This window comes from Kogia breviceps, chromosome 1, assembly GCF_026419965.1.
Source record: "Kogia breviceps isolate mKogBre1 chromosome 1, mKogBre1 haplotype 1, whole genome shotgun sequence".
In the NCBI taxonomy this organism is placed as follows: domain Eukaryota; kingdom Metazoa; phylum Chordata; class Mammalia; order Artiodactyla; family Physeteridae; genus Kogia; species Kogia breviceps.
This window is the reverse complement of record NC_081310.1, coordinates 38,371,303-38,388,466: the sequence shown is the minus strand read 5'-3', so window position 1 is coordinate 38,388,466 and position 17,164 is coordinate 38,371,303. Positions and strand designations below refer to the sequence as shown.

At 35.1% G+C, this 17,164-nt stretch overlaps 1 protein-coding gene across 7 annotated transcripts in view; it reads left to right on the top strand.

Annotated features, from left to right (window-relative positions):
* Positions 1-17,164, top strand: part of AKT3 (AKT serine/threonine kinase 3) — a 379,537-nt gene that overhangs the window by 63,107 nt on the left and 299,266 nt on the right. For 2 of the 7 annotated variants that reach the window (XM_067030713.1, XM_059079094.2), the window contains exon 2: positions 5,081-5,141. The exons of the other annotated variants lie outside the window; for them this stretch is intronic. In XM_067030713.1, the coding sequence (XP_066886814.1) occupies positions 5,081-5,141 (61 nt within the window). The remainder of the gene's footprint in view (positions 1-5,080; positions 5,142-17,164) is intronic. 7 annotated transcript variants of the gene reach the window in all.

Below are 17,164 nucleotides of genomic sequence, written 5' to 3'. Positions count from 1 at the left end.
ATTGAGGTATAGCTATCAAAATTAAGAAATTAACATTGATACAATGCTGTTTTCCAGATATTGTCAATAATAACCTTTATAGCCCTCCCTCTCCAAAAAAATCTTGGATCATAATGCAAGAGTTATTATGTGACATAATGATGTATGGTCATGCAACTGATACATCAGTTGTCATGTGTCTTTAGTGTACTTTAATCAGGAAGCACATGTTATTGCTTTGTCCCAATCCTGGTGATGTTAACTTTGATCACTGGTTACAATGGTGTCTACCAAGATTCTTGTCCATTGTAAGGTTATTATTATTCCCTCTGTAATTAATAAAAATCTTGTGGTGTGATACTTTTTTTTTTTGATTGATTGATTAATTTATTTTTGGCTGCGCTGGCTCTTTGTTGCTGAGGTCAGGCTTTCTCTAGTTGCGGCGAACTGGGCCTACTCTTCGTTGAGGTGTGTGGGTTTCTCACTGCGGTGGCTTCTCTTGTTGTGGAGCATGGGCTCTAGCTGCGCAGGCTCAGCAGTCGTGGCTCACAGCCTCTAGGGCGCAGGCTCAGTAGTTGTGGCACATGGGCTAAGTCGCTCCGCGGCATGTGGAATCTTCCCGGACCAGGGCTCGAACCTGTGCCCCCTGCATTGACAGGTGGATTCTTAACTACTGTGCCACCAGGGAAGTCCTGTGGTGTGATACTTTGTGACCATATAAATATCTGGTTACTCCTCAAACTTTGGCCCGTGAGTTTCAGCATCCAATTATGGTTCTTGTTTGAGTCAGCTGTTTGTTAATCGTGGTGATTTTCTAATTTAGTTGTTCCTTTTTAATTTTAATTTTCACTACAAAAAAAGGTTTTCCTTCATGAATGCTATTTTATTCAATGAATTATAGTCTTTTCGCATCATTATTAATTCTGAAATGCTCAAATTATCCTAGATTTGGCCCATGTAAGCCCTGAAAAGCTAGCTCTGTATTCTTTTGACATGTTCCCATCAATTTGTGAAGACTTTCTGACACAATAAAATATTCCAGGCTCATCATATAGTTTCCCAGCTCTAGAATCAACCATTTCTCCAGGGAGCTCTCATTCTTTTTCATGGGGAATAGTATTATCTTTCTTTTATTCTTAATTACCTTTATTCTTCATTACTGTATGTTTTTATTCTATTTTGATTTGTTCTATGTTTGCATGGCTAACCATACTGCTTTAATTATTTAAGTTTTATAGTTTAGTTTATTATTTAATTATTAGATCTCTCTGGTAATATTTGACACTAGAGACCAAACATGTCTTCTTGCTTGTACTCCAGAACCTCATAATCCCTGTTTTTTTCTTGACCTGTTTGATTGTTTATGTCGTGCTTCTTCTGTATTCTTCTTCCTTGATTACGATTTTAAAAGGTAGATTTCCCTAGGATCCTCTGAAGAACCAGGCAGTGTCACTGCTTATTCATTGTTGGTGGGAGATCTATACTGGTTCTGTTTCTCTGGGGACAATTTGATAATATATATCAAAACTACAAATGTATATTCCCATTTCGGTATTGTATCCTTCAGGTATATTTTCACATTTTGTAATGATGTATGTACAGGGTTATTCATACAAATATTGTGTGTAATAGCAAAAGATTTGGAGATTATCCACAATAATCTGAAAACTTTATTAACGTTTTTCTCCCCTTTATCTAGTCATATCTGCATAAGGCTAGATTTTCTTTGTATATGTCAACCAAAACAATATATTGTAGTAGAGTGAAACAGAAGCTCAAATGTCCATTAATAGTGGATAGGTTAAGTAAATAATGATACAGAAGTATAATGGAATATTATACAGTTGAAAAAGAATAGGGAGAATAGTATGTATATGGAAAATAATGGAAAAATAATAAGGTGCAGAATATATCATACAGCACTTTTTGTGTAAAGGAGGAGAACTAAATTATATAGTTTTTTTTTTTTTTTTGCGGTATCAGGGCCTCTCACTGTTGTGGCCTCTCCTGTTGAGGAGCACAGGTTCCGGACGCGCAGGCTCAGCGGCCATGGCTCAGGGGCCCAGCCGCTCCATGGCATGTAGGATCTTCCCAGACCAGGGCATGAACCTGTGTCCCCTGCATCGGCAGGTGGACTCTCAACCACTGCGCCACCAGGGAAGCCCCAATTATATAGTTTTATTTGCTCTATTGGTATAAGGAACTCCAGAAGGAAAAAGAAGAAACTAACACTTTTCCCCAGGAGGTAGGGTATGAAGTGGGCAGATGACAGAGGTGTGATGAGACTCTTTACTGTATACCTTTTTAATCTGTTTGACTTTTGAGACTTGAAAATATCAGTATCACCTGTTTAATTCAATTGTTTAAATGTCTTACAGTATAACTTACACCTGGTTTTGGCACAGTACAAATTGGGGCTTTTTACTAATTCTAAATCACTGGCCCACAGCATAAAATGTTTCTCAACACACTGCATGCAGCCTTTTGTCTCTGTAGCTTTATACTTTGCCACTTCTGGCTCCATATTTTATGTTCTAGCAACATTGAATTTCTTCTAGTTCTTCTCACACGTGGCACTGTTTCATACCTGTGTATGTTTTACCTATGTCTTCTGCATATTCATCTTTTAAGAATCAGTTTGTCATATTCTGTGGGAAGCTGTTCTGCACCTCTGCAGGCTGAGTTGGGTGATTGTCGTAATAATACTCTGTGTATTTGTCTAGTAGTGCTCTTATCATATTGCACTTTAACGTTCAGCTCTTTGTGTAGTACCTAGACATATAGACTCAAAGATTTGATTCAATTTTTTTTTTAATAACTGTGTGTAGGGTAGGGGTCATCTCTCAAAGAGCTTGTAGAGTTTAATAGAGACATACATGTAGGAATGTAACTAACATAAGACAGAGAGTAATAAGTGAGACAATAGGCAAGGGTATATTTCCAAAGAAGTTCTTTTACATGGGTCTTGAAGATGTGCCATGGTCCAGATGGAGACATTTTAACAGGGCCTGTTTAAGAGCAGCAAATAATCCGGTGTAGCTTCAGTGTAGAGGAATCATGACTCAAGGTGAATTGGGGAGGAAAGGAAAAACAGGGACAGACTGTGAGAAACCTAACATTCTAGTCTGAGGAATTTGAATAGTATCTTGTAGTCAGAGTAGGACTATCGAATGTTTTTGAACAAGGAGCCAATCTGATCTGTGTTTTAGGATGATTACTTTTATACTTTCTGTAGAGTGGTTTGAAAAAGGAAGCTATGAGAGGGGCATCTGTTAAGATATTTTATACTGTAAACTACAGTGTTTAATATGGTATCAAAAAGGAACAGGCAGCTACATTTTCAAACTCCATGTTTTTGTCCATATAGTCCATTCAACATAGAATGATCTCTTATTCCAAAAGTGATATTCTATTCATCTTCAAAGAGACAGCTTATATGTAACATTTACTAGTAATCCCTGATAAATTCTCACCAAATGTAATTAATTATACCCTGTTCTGACTGCCTTTCATTTACTTATGACTTTTTTCATACTCTATCTATCTCATAATAGTTATCTTATTCACCCATGGAATTAATTGCTTCCTTCTGGAAACCTTTGTGTTACTTTATTTGACCTACTCATACAACACTCAACACATTGTATTATCGTTTGATGTTTCTTCTGTTCATTTCAATAAACATTTCTTGGGTACCAAACCTGGAGGAATTCATACTTTGGCAGTCCATATGTTTGTTTATAATATATGATTAGATGTATGAGTTTTTTAAGGCAACTTTATTTTGATCTCTTGCTATAACATGGTTACTTATTAGGAACTCAATATTGTAGAGACATTAGTGGAACAGTATTAGTTAAAAGCCAGGTTTAAATCCCGACTCTACCACTGTAGCCTGGATCCTCTGTAGGGAAGTTATTTAGCCTATTTAAGCCATAGTTTTCTCACTTGTAAAATGGGGAATTAGCTTGAGCTGCCATGACAAAATATCATAGACTGGGCAGCTTAAATGATAGAAAGTTATTTCTCACAGTTCTGGAGGCTGTGAAGTCTGAGAGCATGGTTTCAGCATTTTTGGGTTCTGGTGAGGACTTTCTTCCTGGCTTGCAGGCAGTACCTTTTCATTGTGTTCTCACTAGGTGGAAAGAGACACAACAAGCTCTCAGATGTCTCTTCTTATAAGACACAACAAGCTCTCGGATGTCTCTTCTTATAAGGGTACTAATGCCATCGTGAGGGCCCCACCCTCGTGACCCCATCTAAACCTAATTTCTTCCCAAAGGCCCCATCACATTGGGGGTTAGGCTTTCAACATATGAATTTGTGGCAGGGGCACAAACTGTCCATAGCACTAGCTTATACAGTGGTTTTGAGAATTAAATAATTTATGGAAAGCATTTAGCACTGTGCCTCTAACATAAAAAGTGATGTGTTTAACCTGTTGTCATCACTGACATTATTTTGACTTGGCATAAATTTTGCATATGGGGTAATGGAGGAAAATTAGAGATGCATTAGTGATTTTTCTCTTCATTGATGGAGGATATGCAATAATATTAATTATGAAGGGAAATGTAGAAGAGTAGGATTTCAGGCATTCTGATTAGAGGTGCTTTCTTCACTCTATCAAGAGACAAGGAGAAGATGGTTGCAAATATTAGGTTTATAGATGTAGCATAAAAATGCTAAGAGTAGAAGAAAAGAGAACCTTTAATATTCTTTATATGTATATGATCTTTAAAATGCAATTCTTAATTGTTTCTATTTTTATTCAAATCTTTCTTTTTCTTTTCTCTGATTTCATTGATAAGGATGAGTTTTTCTGTGAGCCCAAGAAGGCAGAAATATCATTTATATCTTCATCCACAAATAATACTAAATTTGTTTTGCTGGATTTTGAAAAGTTCTGTTTCAGACATTTTGAATCTTAGACATATTTTGACATTTTAGAATTGGAGTATAATATATTCCTATCCTCTAGCTTGTGGATTTACTTTCTCCTCTCTAAGTTAATGAATCAAGGGTTTATTAGCCTTTCTAGGACTTTAAGTATCTCTAATTCTTTCACTTTTGGCAATAATTCTCCACGTTTACTTTATAGAGTCCCTTTGGTGGAGCCCACAGGCGGAGAGGAAGCACAGGATTCATAAGATGGAGGGCGGGTGAGTGACTGAGAATTTGGGCTGGACTTGGGGAAAAAAAGTGGTAGTGGTTGCACCTTAATAATAGGAATAAATTTGAAGTGTAAGTTGGGACATTACATTGTCTTGGTCAGGTCTGTAAAGATAATGGAATAGTTTTGAGTTTTTTCTTTATGTTAATTTATTAATAATTTATATGACATAGCTATCATGCCGTCTGTACTACGATGTTATCAAAATTCACACTGTGAGCACACAGTTGACAGTTTGCAGGAACATAGAGCAAATAGTTTATCCCAGACTACATCTTTTCTTTGGTAATAGTGGTCAAAAATACATCATTAAATTGTGGTTTGGGACTTATCTTTTTTGTTTTAATAACAGAAATTTCATCTCTTAATAATATAACCTTAAATTGGCATGCAGGTTTACTGATGAATTTTTGGATTTTCTATGAGTGTATGTAGTGGTATGTAGTTAGATGAGACTGATTGTAATATTATAAAGTAGAAAACGTTTTTCTCTAGGACCCTTTCACTGCTTTTTCCTTGTTTCTTCAACCTCCTCATTTAGGAGTTATCCTCCATAGGCCTTTCCCTGTTTTATCTTTATCAAAAGAAATCCCCCAGTACTTTAGGGCCTTGACAGGTTATCTTTGAAAGACATATAGAACATTAAATGGCAGAGTTTATAACATTTAATTGGGGCTTTTGAAAATCCAAACAGAATTTCCTTATTGTGAAAATTGAAACATTGACTGACATCTGTTGGGAGAAATATTTTTAGCCAAGAGAGTGTTCTGACTGCTCCTTAAGTGACAACCTGTTGCCAGGTAGGAAGGGAACAAACACTGTTACATGCTAGTGTCTGAGCATCTGTGCCAGGTCCTTTATACAGTATCATTTGATACTCACAGGGAGCTTTGTGAGATAGGCATTCTTATTCACATTTTACAAAAGAGGAACTGAAAGAGGCACAGACAGGTGAAGTGACCTTCCTAAAGAAGTCACATCGGAGGCACATCTTAAAATCAGGACTTTCAGACTCCAAAGCTTTTACATTTACCAGTAGACCGGTATTTGACAGTCATTTTATTTTTTTTGTTTAATTTATAATTCTTTTTGGTGAACATAAATATCTTGCCCTCAAGAATTCCTTTACATGTTTCTATAGAGAGGGTTCCCCATCTCCTTCTTAAGACACCACTTAGATCCTGCTGCTTGTGGTTGATTAGTCTCAAACTTTTTATTGTGTTTTTGGCTAGGAGTATAAAATTGCCTTATTAGCAGAGATGGTCAACACTACAACATTCAGCTCTAAACATATTGAGTTAGATTTGTTTGTTTTTAGCAGATTGGCCAACTTTGAAGTTTGTATTTAGAGTAAGGAAGTGTATGACATATACTATCTAAGTACATATACTCTAACTGTATATACAATATGACAACTGTATATATGTGAACTATAACATTTGTGAATTATCATAGCAAGAATGAATACATTTCTTGTTATTGATGCTTTTGAACAGGTATGTTCAGTTTTACAAAACATTTTGAAAATGTTCATTCAACTAAGAATTATGAAGTGCTTGCTATGTGCCAGGGCTATGCTAAATTCTACACTGAACACAACACTAAAAACACATGGTTTCTGCCCTCAGTGAGATGATAGTTTAGAAGGGAGACAAACTTGTGAGGTAACTATTAAAATACGCTATAATCATTATAGTAATGGAGTCATGTAGAAGGAAGAGTGGGCGCACTATGGAAGGACAAGTTAATTGTGCTTGGGTGACTCAGAAAGATTTTGAGAAGAGGTAGTTTAAACTGAAGGCTGAATATATTCTTGACTACAGGAATATTCATGATCTGCTCATACACGTTGTATACACAACATTTACACGGACAGCATTTCCCTTACTTGTATGCATAAATGTAGTATTAAGTTTGAACACTTTAGTGTCTTCCCTTTACCTCTAAATCATAAATCCTCCATATATCTTTTAGAAGGCTTCTCCTGTAGTTGCTTGTTTCCCTTTATTTTTCTGTTCTGCTGCTGTAAAATTTCCCTGGTTTTTGGAAAGAGGCAGACTAATTGCTGGATAGTAGAGGAAAGTTAAATTTATGATGATTGCTCTATTTCTACATCCTTTACAACAGTTATAGTGAGTGAAGCATCACAGTGATACTGGGAAATGGTCAGGAGAGCAGGGTAATGGAACTAGGCGCCTGATTGCTTTATTATTTTTACTGTCGCACAAATGGTTTTCTTCTATTTAGAATAATCTAAGGACTGAAAGTATGACTAGCTATGTTCTTGAGCTGAAAGTGAAGGTAGAAGACAGTTGTCTGGAGGGAAACATTGCATTCAGTGGAATATTAATTATTTCCTGGCCCATTTTGATTGTAAGGCTTTTAGGTGAATTACACTTATGAAGAGTTCCCCTATGATTAAGTATTAGGATACGTGCCTATCTGACTCTGATATACATGCTGGTTATCATAGGCAGATACATTGGCAAATGTTAAGGCAATTCAGTTTAGTTGAGAAGCTGCATGATATTATGGAAAGAGCCCTGCACCAGATGTTAGGAAAGCTGAATTCAGATCCTGCTTCTGGCTCTTAGGTAATTTGTTCTCTGCCTATGAGCTAGTCAGGTAACCTCTCTTAGGCCTCAGTTTCTTGCTTCTTAAATACTGGGTTAGGATAATGCTCCCTAAGGTATTGCTCAACTCACACTTTAATCATTTTATTATTGACGAGATTTATTCACCTACCAAATCTTTATTGAGTGCTTTCATATTTCAGGTTCTGTGCTAGGTAGGTGTAATCAAAAAGAGACATGGAGGATAGTCATAAATCAATGTGAGAGAACTGAGAGTTGAGAAACTTATACAACTCTGGTAAATTTTTGACAAAGGTAGCAAGACCATTTACTGCAGGAGAATAGTCTTCAACAAATGGTGCTGGTACAACTGGATTTCCACATGCAGAAGAATCAATGTAGACCCCTACCTCATACTGTGTACAAAAAATAACTCAAAATGGATTAAAGACCTAAACATAAAAGCTAAAACTATAAATCTCTTAGAAGAAAATTCATAAATCTTTGTGATCTTGGACTGGGCAGTGGTATTTTAGATTTGATACCACATGCACAAACAGCCAATGAAAAATTGGACCTCATCAAAATTAAAAACTTCAAAATAGACTTTAAGATAAAGACTATTATAAGAGAAAAAGAAGGACACTCCATAATGATCAAGGGATCGATCCAAGAAGAAGATATAACAATTGTAAATATTTATGCACCCAATGTATGACACCTCAATACATAAGGCAAATACTAACAGCCATAAAAGGGGAAATCGACAGTAACACAATCATAGTAGGGGACTTTAACACCCCACTTTCACCAATGGAAAGATCATCCAAAATGAAAATAAGGAAACACAAGCTTTAAATGATACATTAAACAACATGGACTTAATTCATATTTATAGGACATTCAATCCAAAAACAACAGAATATACATTCTTCTCAAGTGCTCATGGAACATTCTCCAGGATAGATCATATCTTGGGGCACAAATCAAGCCTTGGTAAATTTAAGAAAATTGAAATCGTATCAAGTATCTTTTCTGACCACAATGCTATGAGACTAGATATCAATTACAGGAAAAGATTGTAAAAAATACAAACACATGGAGGCTAAACAATACACTACTTAATAACGAAGTGATCACTGAAGAAATCAAAGTGGAAATCAAAAAATACCTAGAAACAAATGACAATGGAGACACGATGACCCAAACCCTATGGGATGCAGCAAAAGCAGTTCTAAGAGGCAAGTTTATAGCAGTACAATCCTACCTTAAGAAATAGGAAACATCTCATATAAACAACCTAACCTTGCACCCAAAGCAATTAGAGAAAGAAGAACAAAAAAACCCCGAAGTTATCAGAAGGAAAGAAATAATAAAGATCAGATCAGAAATAAATGAAAAAGAAATGCAGGAAACTATAGCAAAGATCAATAAAATTAAAAGCTGGTTCTTTGAGAAAATAAACAAAATTGATAAACTGTTAGCCAGACTCATCAAGAAAAAAAGGGAGAAGACTCAAATCAATAGATTTAGAAATGAAAAAGGAGAAGTAACAACTGACATGGCAGAAATACAAAGGCTCATGAGAGATTACTACAAGCAACTCTATGCCAATAAAATGGACAACCTGGAAGAAATGGACAAATTTTTAGAAATGCACAACCTGCCGAGACTGAACCAGGAAGAAATAGAAAATATGAACAGACCAATCACAAGCACTGAAATTGAAACTGTGATTAAAAATCTTCCAGCAAACAAAAGCCCAGGACCAGATGGCTTCACAGGCGAATTCTATCAAACATTTAGAGAAGAGCTAACACCTATCCTTCTCAAACTCTTCCAACAGATAGCAGAGGGAGGAACACTCCCAAACTCATTCTATGAGGCCAACATCACCCTGATACCAAAACCAGACAAAGACGTCACAAAGAAAGAAAACTACAGGCCAATATCACTGATGAACATAGATGCAAAAATCCTCAACAAAATACTAGCAAAGAGAATCCAACAGCACATTAAAAGGATCATACACCATGATCAAGTGGGGTTTATTCCAGGAATGCAAGGATTCTTTAATATACGCAAATCCATCAACGTGTGATACACCATATTAACAAATTGAAGCAGAAAAACCATATGATCATCTCAATAGATGCAGAGAAAGCTTTTGAAAAAATTCAACACCCATTTATGATAAAAACCCTGCAGAAAGTAGGCATAGAGGGAACTTTCCTCAACATAATAAAGGCCATATATGAGAAACCCACAGCCAACATCATCCTTAATGGTGAAAAACTGAAACCATTTCCACTAAGATCAGGAACAAGACAAGGTTGCCCATTCTCACCACTATTATTCAACATAGTTTTGGATGTTTTAGCTACAGCAATCAGAAGAAAAAGAAATAAAAGGAATCCAAATCAGAAAAGAAGAAGTAAAGCTGTCACTGTTTGCAGATGCCATGATACTATACATAGAGAATCCTAAAGGTGCTACCAGAAAACCACTAGAGGTAATCAATGCATTTGGTAAAGTAGCAGGATACAAAATTAATGTGAAGAAATCTCTGGCATTCTTATACACTAATGATGCAAAATCTGAGAGTGAAATTAAGAAAACACTCCCATTTACCATTGCAACAAAAAGAATAAAATATCTAGGAATAAGCCTACCTAAGGAGACAAAAGACCTGTATGCAGAAAGTTATAAGACACTGTTGAAAGAAATTAAAGATGATACAAATAGATGGAGAGATACACCATGTTCTTGGATTGGAAGAATCAACATTGTGAAAATGACTCTACTACCCAAAGGAATCTACAGATTCAATGCAATCCCTATCAAACTACCACTGTCATTTTTCAAAGAACTAGAACAAAAAATGTCACAATTTGTATGGAAACACAAAAGGCCCCGAATAGCCAAAGCAATCTTGTGAATGAAAAATGGAGCTTGAGGAATCAGGCTCCCTGACTTCAGACTATACTACAAAGCTACAGTAATCAAGACAGTATGGTACTGGCACAAAAACAGAAATATAGATCAATGGAAGAGGATAGAAATTCCAGAGATAAACCCACACACATATGGTCACCTTATCTTTGATAAAGGAGGCAAGAATATACAGTGGAGAAAAGACAGCCTCTTCACCAAGTGGTGCTGGGATAACTGGACAGGTACATGTAAAAGTATGAAATTAGAACACTCCCTAACACCATACACAAAAATAAACTCAAAATGCATTAAAGACCTAAATGTAAGGCCAGACACTATCAAACTCTTAGAGGAAAACATAGGCAGAACACTCCATGACATAAATCAAAGCAAGATCCTTTTTGACCCACCTAGAGAAATGGAAATAAAACCAAAAATAAACAAGTGGGACCTAATGAAAGTTAAAAGCTTTTGCATAGCAATGGAAACCATAAATAAGACCAAAAGACAAACCTCAGAATGGGAGAAAATACTTGCAAATGTAGCAACTGACAAAGGATTAATCTCCAAAATTTACAAGCAGCTCATGTAGCTCAATAACAAAAAAACAAAGAACCCAATCCAAAAATGGGCAGAAGACCTAAATAGACATTTCTCCCAAGAAGATATACAGATTGCCAACAAACACATGAAAGAATGCTCAACATCATTAATCATTAGAGAATGCAAATCAAAACTACAATGAGATATCATCTCACAATGGTCAGAATGGCCATCATCAAAAAACCTAGGAACAATAAATGTTGGAGAGGGTGTGGAGAAAAGGGAATACTGTTGCACTGTTGGTGGGAATGTAAATTGATGCAGCCACTACGGAGAACAGTATGGAGGTTCCTTAGAAACTACAAATAGAACTACCATACGACCCAGCAATCCCACTACTGGGCATATACCCTGAGAAAACCATAATTCTAAAAGAGTCATATATCACAATGTTCATTGCAGCTTTATTTACAATAGCCAGGTCATGGAAGCAACCTAAGTGTCCATCAACAGATGAATGGATAAAGATGTGGCACATATATACAATGGAATATTACTCAGCCATAAAAAGAAACGAAATTTAGTTATTTTTTAGTGAGGTGGATGGACCTAGAGTCTGTCACACAGAGTGAAGTAAGTCAGAAAGAGAAAAACAAATCCTGTATGCTAACACATATATATGGAATCTAAAAAAAAAAAAAAGGTCATGAAGTACCTAGGGGTAAGATGGGAATAAAGACACAGACCTACTAGAGCATGGACTTGATATGGGGAGGGGGAAGGGTAAGCTGTGACAAAGTGAGAGAGTGGCATGGACATATATACACACTATCAAACGTAAAATAGATAGTTAGTGGGAAGCAGCCACAGAACACAGGGAGATCAGCTCGGTGGTTTGTGACCACCTAGAGGGGTGGGATAGGGAGGGTGGGAGGGAGGGAGATGCAAGAGGGAAGAGATATGGGAACATATGTATATGTATAACTGATTCACTTGTAAAGAACTTATAGTCCAATAAAGATGTTAAAAAAAATTAAAAACTTATGTGTCAAATGGCACTCTTAAGAAAGTGAAAAGACAACCCATAGGATGGGGAGAATATTTGAAAATCATACAGCTGATAAAGGTCTAGTACCCAGAGTATGTCAAGAATTTTTATGACTCAATATTAGAAAGACAACCCAAATTAAAAATGGGCAACGGATCTGAATTGACATTTTTCCAAAGAAGATACAGAAATGGCCAATAATTCATGATCAGGTACTCAACATCATTAGCCAGCAGAGAAATGCAAATCAAAATCACATGAGATATCACTTCACACGCGTTAGGATGGCACTAATAAAAACGACAGATAATGAAAAGTGTTGGTGAGGATATGAAGACATTGGAACCCTCATACACTGCTTGTGGGATTGTAAAATGGTGCAGCTACTTTGGGAAACAATTTGGCAGCTCCTTGAAAACTTAAACAGAGTTATCATATGACCCAGCAGTTTTGTACCTAGGTATATACCCAAGAAAATTGAAATCATATGTTTATACAAAACTTGTATATGAATATTCATAGTAGCATTATTCATAAAAGCCCCAAAGTGGAAATAACCCAGATGTCCAGTAACTGTCGCATGGGTAAACAAAATATGGAATAATCCATAAAATGGAATATTATTTAGCCAGAAAAGTAATGAAGTATACATGCTATACCATGGACATACCTTGAAAACCTTATGCTGAGTGAAAAAAAGTTGGATATGAAAGGCCACATATTATATGATTCCATTTATATGAAATGTCCAGAGTGGGCAGATCCACAGAGACAGAAAGTTTAGTGGTTGTCAGGGCTAAGAGGAAGAGGGAATGGAGAGTGGCTGCAAATGGGTTCAGAGTTTCCTTTTAGGGTGATGAGAAGTTCTGAAATTAGCGGTGATGGTTATACAACCTTGTGAATATATTAATACTAAAAAAAAAACTGTACACTTTAAAATGGTAATTTTATGGTATGTGAATTATATCTCAGTATTTTTTTTGTTTTTAAAAGACATGGTCCTTTCCTTCATGGTGCTAAAATGAACTGTTAATATGATAGGGATAATAAAGGGTTCCGTGAGAGGATATAGTATGACATTCTGTCCTACTGTGTGGAGTTGGGGGTCAGATTCCTGGATTAAGTAACATTTAAATGGAGACCTGAAGAATGAATTGAAGTTATGTAGGTGAAAACACTGGTATAGTGGAAATTAGGAAACAGGGACGAATATATCAGAATTAATAACTTAAAGGCAATTTTAGTTCTAACAGGTATAGGCTCCTACCTCTGGCACTATGTAAGATTGTTACAGATCTTTTACCTTGAGTAATTTACTTATCCTATAATGTGTATTATGAAAAAATTATATATCTTAACCTTCTGGGGAAAACGTTTATTTTTCATGATTTGATTCTAAATATTAAAAAATTTTAGTGTATGACATTTTATAATTTAAAATTTTCATTAAACCAGAGCTAGATTCTATAATTTGTTTATGCTGGGTTTTTTTTTCCTCCCCTCTATCTATTTGTATATTTTATAAGCCAAGTTTTCAACCTTCCTTCATATAAAAATTCTACTGTTTTCTTTCCTTTTGACAGTTTGAGGTTAATTTCAGAACTTTGTAAGCATTATTTGCTATAGAGTTGGGAGAAATACAAATGTTTGTTTCTCTTTGCTGTTAGGTAATAAAATATTTTATTAAGAAGGAATTTCAAACATGTACAGAAGTAGAGAGAATAATATAGTCAACACCCATGTAATCAACACCAGCTTCAAAAATTTCCAACTCATAGCAAATCTTATTTTATTATATACCTACCTATTCCTTCACTTCCTAAATTATTTGGAAGCAAATCTCAGAAGTAACATCACTTTATATGCATGTTCATATATCTCTTATTGAAAAGAATTCTTTTCTTTTTAATATGTATTATTGAGTATTTTTTAACTTGGAAATTTTTCCATATGAAAACAAATTATTTAAAAAGTTATCTCTTGCTGGAAATGAATAGCTACTTTGTTACTCTTTTATATAGTTTTTTAATTTGCTTATATACAGTGTTCATTTCTTCTAATTATTAGGTATGCTTATAAAATGATAAAGTTGATGTTATGAGAATGTGGTTCATAATCTTTATGTTCCTCGTTGTGATTAATTATGATTAACTAGGACTTAGGCTTGGTAAAACTTTACAGTCAGTAGTTATGTCCTTTTACCGTATTCAGTGGGCTTTTCTGCTTCGCCTTATAGGAGTGTCTGTATCATTTAACATTATGGGCTACCAGTCCTTGTTGAACACACATCTCTCTTGGCTTCCCTGACATTTGACTTTCTTGGTTCATCCCTGTATTGGAGTGCTCTTTTACTGACACATTATCTTTTGATATCCACTACATGCGACTGTATCTCATCCTTATTCTGTTCTTGAGCCTCTTCTGTTCTCTCTGCAAACTCTTATTTCTGCTGTCATGCTGCATGACATCATAAACATACATTATGTATGTATTAGTGAATCCCAAATATTTGTTACTAGTCAATGAAAGAACTTCTCTTTAATGTTCTAGTTGATTATTTAAAATGTTCCCATGGATATCCCATTGTCATGATAAATTCAGATTTTCAAAATTTTCATCTTTTTTTTTCATTAATACTGATTCCCCTTCACCTTTCCTCTATTGACAAATTATTAGACTTCTTCAAATCACTAGGCTAGAAATATTCATATCTTCCTCCTCTTTTAACCTCCTGTGCACATCCTATTATCTTGTTCTGTTAATTCTTCCTTCAAAATATGTTATTTGCATTTTCATTATTATTACCTATTCTAAGCATTTCCTTTAGGAAATTTCCTCACTACCTTTAGGTTATCTAAGTGCCCTTCTCTGTGATTCCCTAAACCCTGTGTGTTCTCCACAGTCAAGATGATGTATATACATGTCTCTCCCTTAATAGAATTCATACTCTTCAGGGGCTAAGATTGGATTTCATTCATGCTGCGACCATAGTACATGAGACATAGTAATATTCATTAAATTGTTAATTGAATTGAATTGGATTTCTAATCTCTTTACCTACTATATAATATCCTGTAATATCTAGCTAAGGTCTTGTCTTTCCCTTGCAGTGCATCCTATGTAAAGTACTCTTTGAGAATCCAATAGAAACACTACAGTCTCTATCAATGTGGCCTGTGAATTTCTGTCATGGAACTTATTGTAATCTAAAATTATTGTTTATTTTCTTTTTTATTATCTTTCCCCCCTTTGAATGTATTTCCTGTGATGGTAGGGACCGTGTCAGCCTTACACATTTTATATATACATTCTAATATATGTGTAAGTATACATTTTAATATAACCTTGCACAGGGTAGGACCTTAATACGTACTTATTGAATATGAATGGGTATGCTTCCTGCTTAGTTGAGAGCAGTGTACTTATACATAATACAAATAATTTCACAGCAGTTACAAACCTTAAACTTTGAATCTTTGTTTTATTGTTATCAGACTGATTTTTTTTTTTTTTTTTTTTTTCTTTTCTGGCCGTGCTGTGGTGCTTGTGGAATCTTAGTTCCCTGACCAGGGATTAAACCTGGGCCCTCAGCAGTGAAAGCACAGAGTCCTAACCACTGAACTTACAGGGAATTCCCAGACTGATTTTTCTAAAATAGTACTTTCATTGGTAAAAAGTGTAGTCAAACTCTTCTACCAGACATAAGACGGGTTCTGGGAATACAAAGATAAATAAGAACATCATTCCTGATTTTTATGGAATTTTGGAATAAAGAGAAAGAAATGCTTAAATATCCTTGTGGAGGTCATGGAAAGCTTCGTGGAGGTCATGGAAAGCTTCCTAGAGGACATCTGGTATCTCTAAGGTTTTTTCAGCTCAAAAATTGTATAATTCATAGGTGCCGTTTTCCTTAGCAGTAACAAAAACTTTGGTAGCTGCAAAGAAAAGACTGACTGTTACCAGCAGGATATTCTTGGCTGTTCCCATGGCTGCCCTCATTCTGATTAATTTGAATATTTGCTTCAACCTAAGTATAACTTTGGAATTTAAATCTAATTCCTTACTAGATAGAGATTATTTTTAGATTACCCATTATTTTGTTAGCTGAGAATAACTCAAAGGAGAATTCAGCAGTGTTGTACATGGCTTTACTGAAGCCAGTGCAAGCTTTCCTTGTTTGTGGTTTGATTTTTGTTTGGTTAACAAGGGAATTAGGAGATAGCACTACTTAGCACTTAGCACTACTAATATACTATTTTTATACTTAATTTATACTTTTGGTTTCACTTTCATTCCCATTAGAAGGTAAACTCTGTGAGAGCAGAATTTTTGTCTGCTGTGTTCATTGCTCAATAAATATTTGTTGAACGAATACTTAAAAAGTCTATTGGTAGCCTTAACAGAGTAGTTCGAATAAAATAGTGGGAATGGAAGCTGATTTACATGGTTGAGGATAGCCTGAGCTGATAGTGATTTAAAAATCAAACAGGAATAGGTTTTTTCCCCTCTTAAAACATGTGATAAAGAATATTTATGAAAATTCCTTTCTTAGCCACTTTTGTTTCTTTTTACTGCTGATAGCTTGTCAAATCTCTTTAAAATGAGCATGTCCTATTAGGTTTCTTTTTTAAAATTTATGTTTCCTAATCCTTAAATTTATTTATTACTATAAGTCATATGATCTCAACTTCTTATGACTTTTTAGATTTTTGAGAAAATGAAAATTTTAGCTGTTCTTTTCTTTAACCTAAATATAGCTGTGAAATGATGTATCAGTAAATAGTTTTAGACCTTAGATTAATTTTATTTTTTAAAATTGCTAAGCAAATGTGTACCGAAAGTAAATATGTGTATAAATGTCTTTACATTATTCAAAATTCTAAAATTAGACATCTGTCTAATGAATGTTCTACA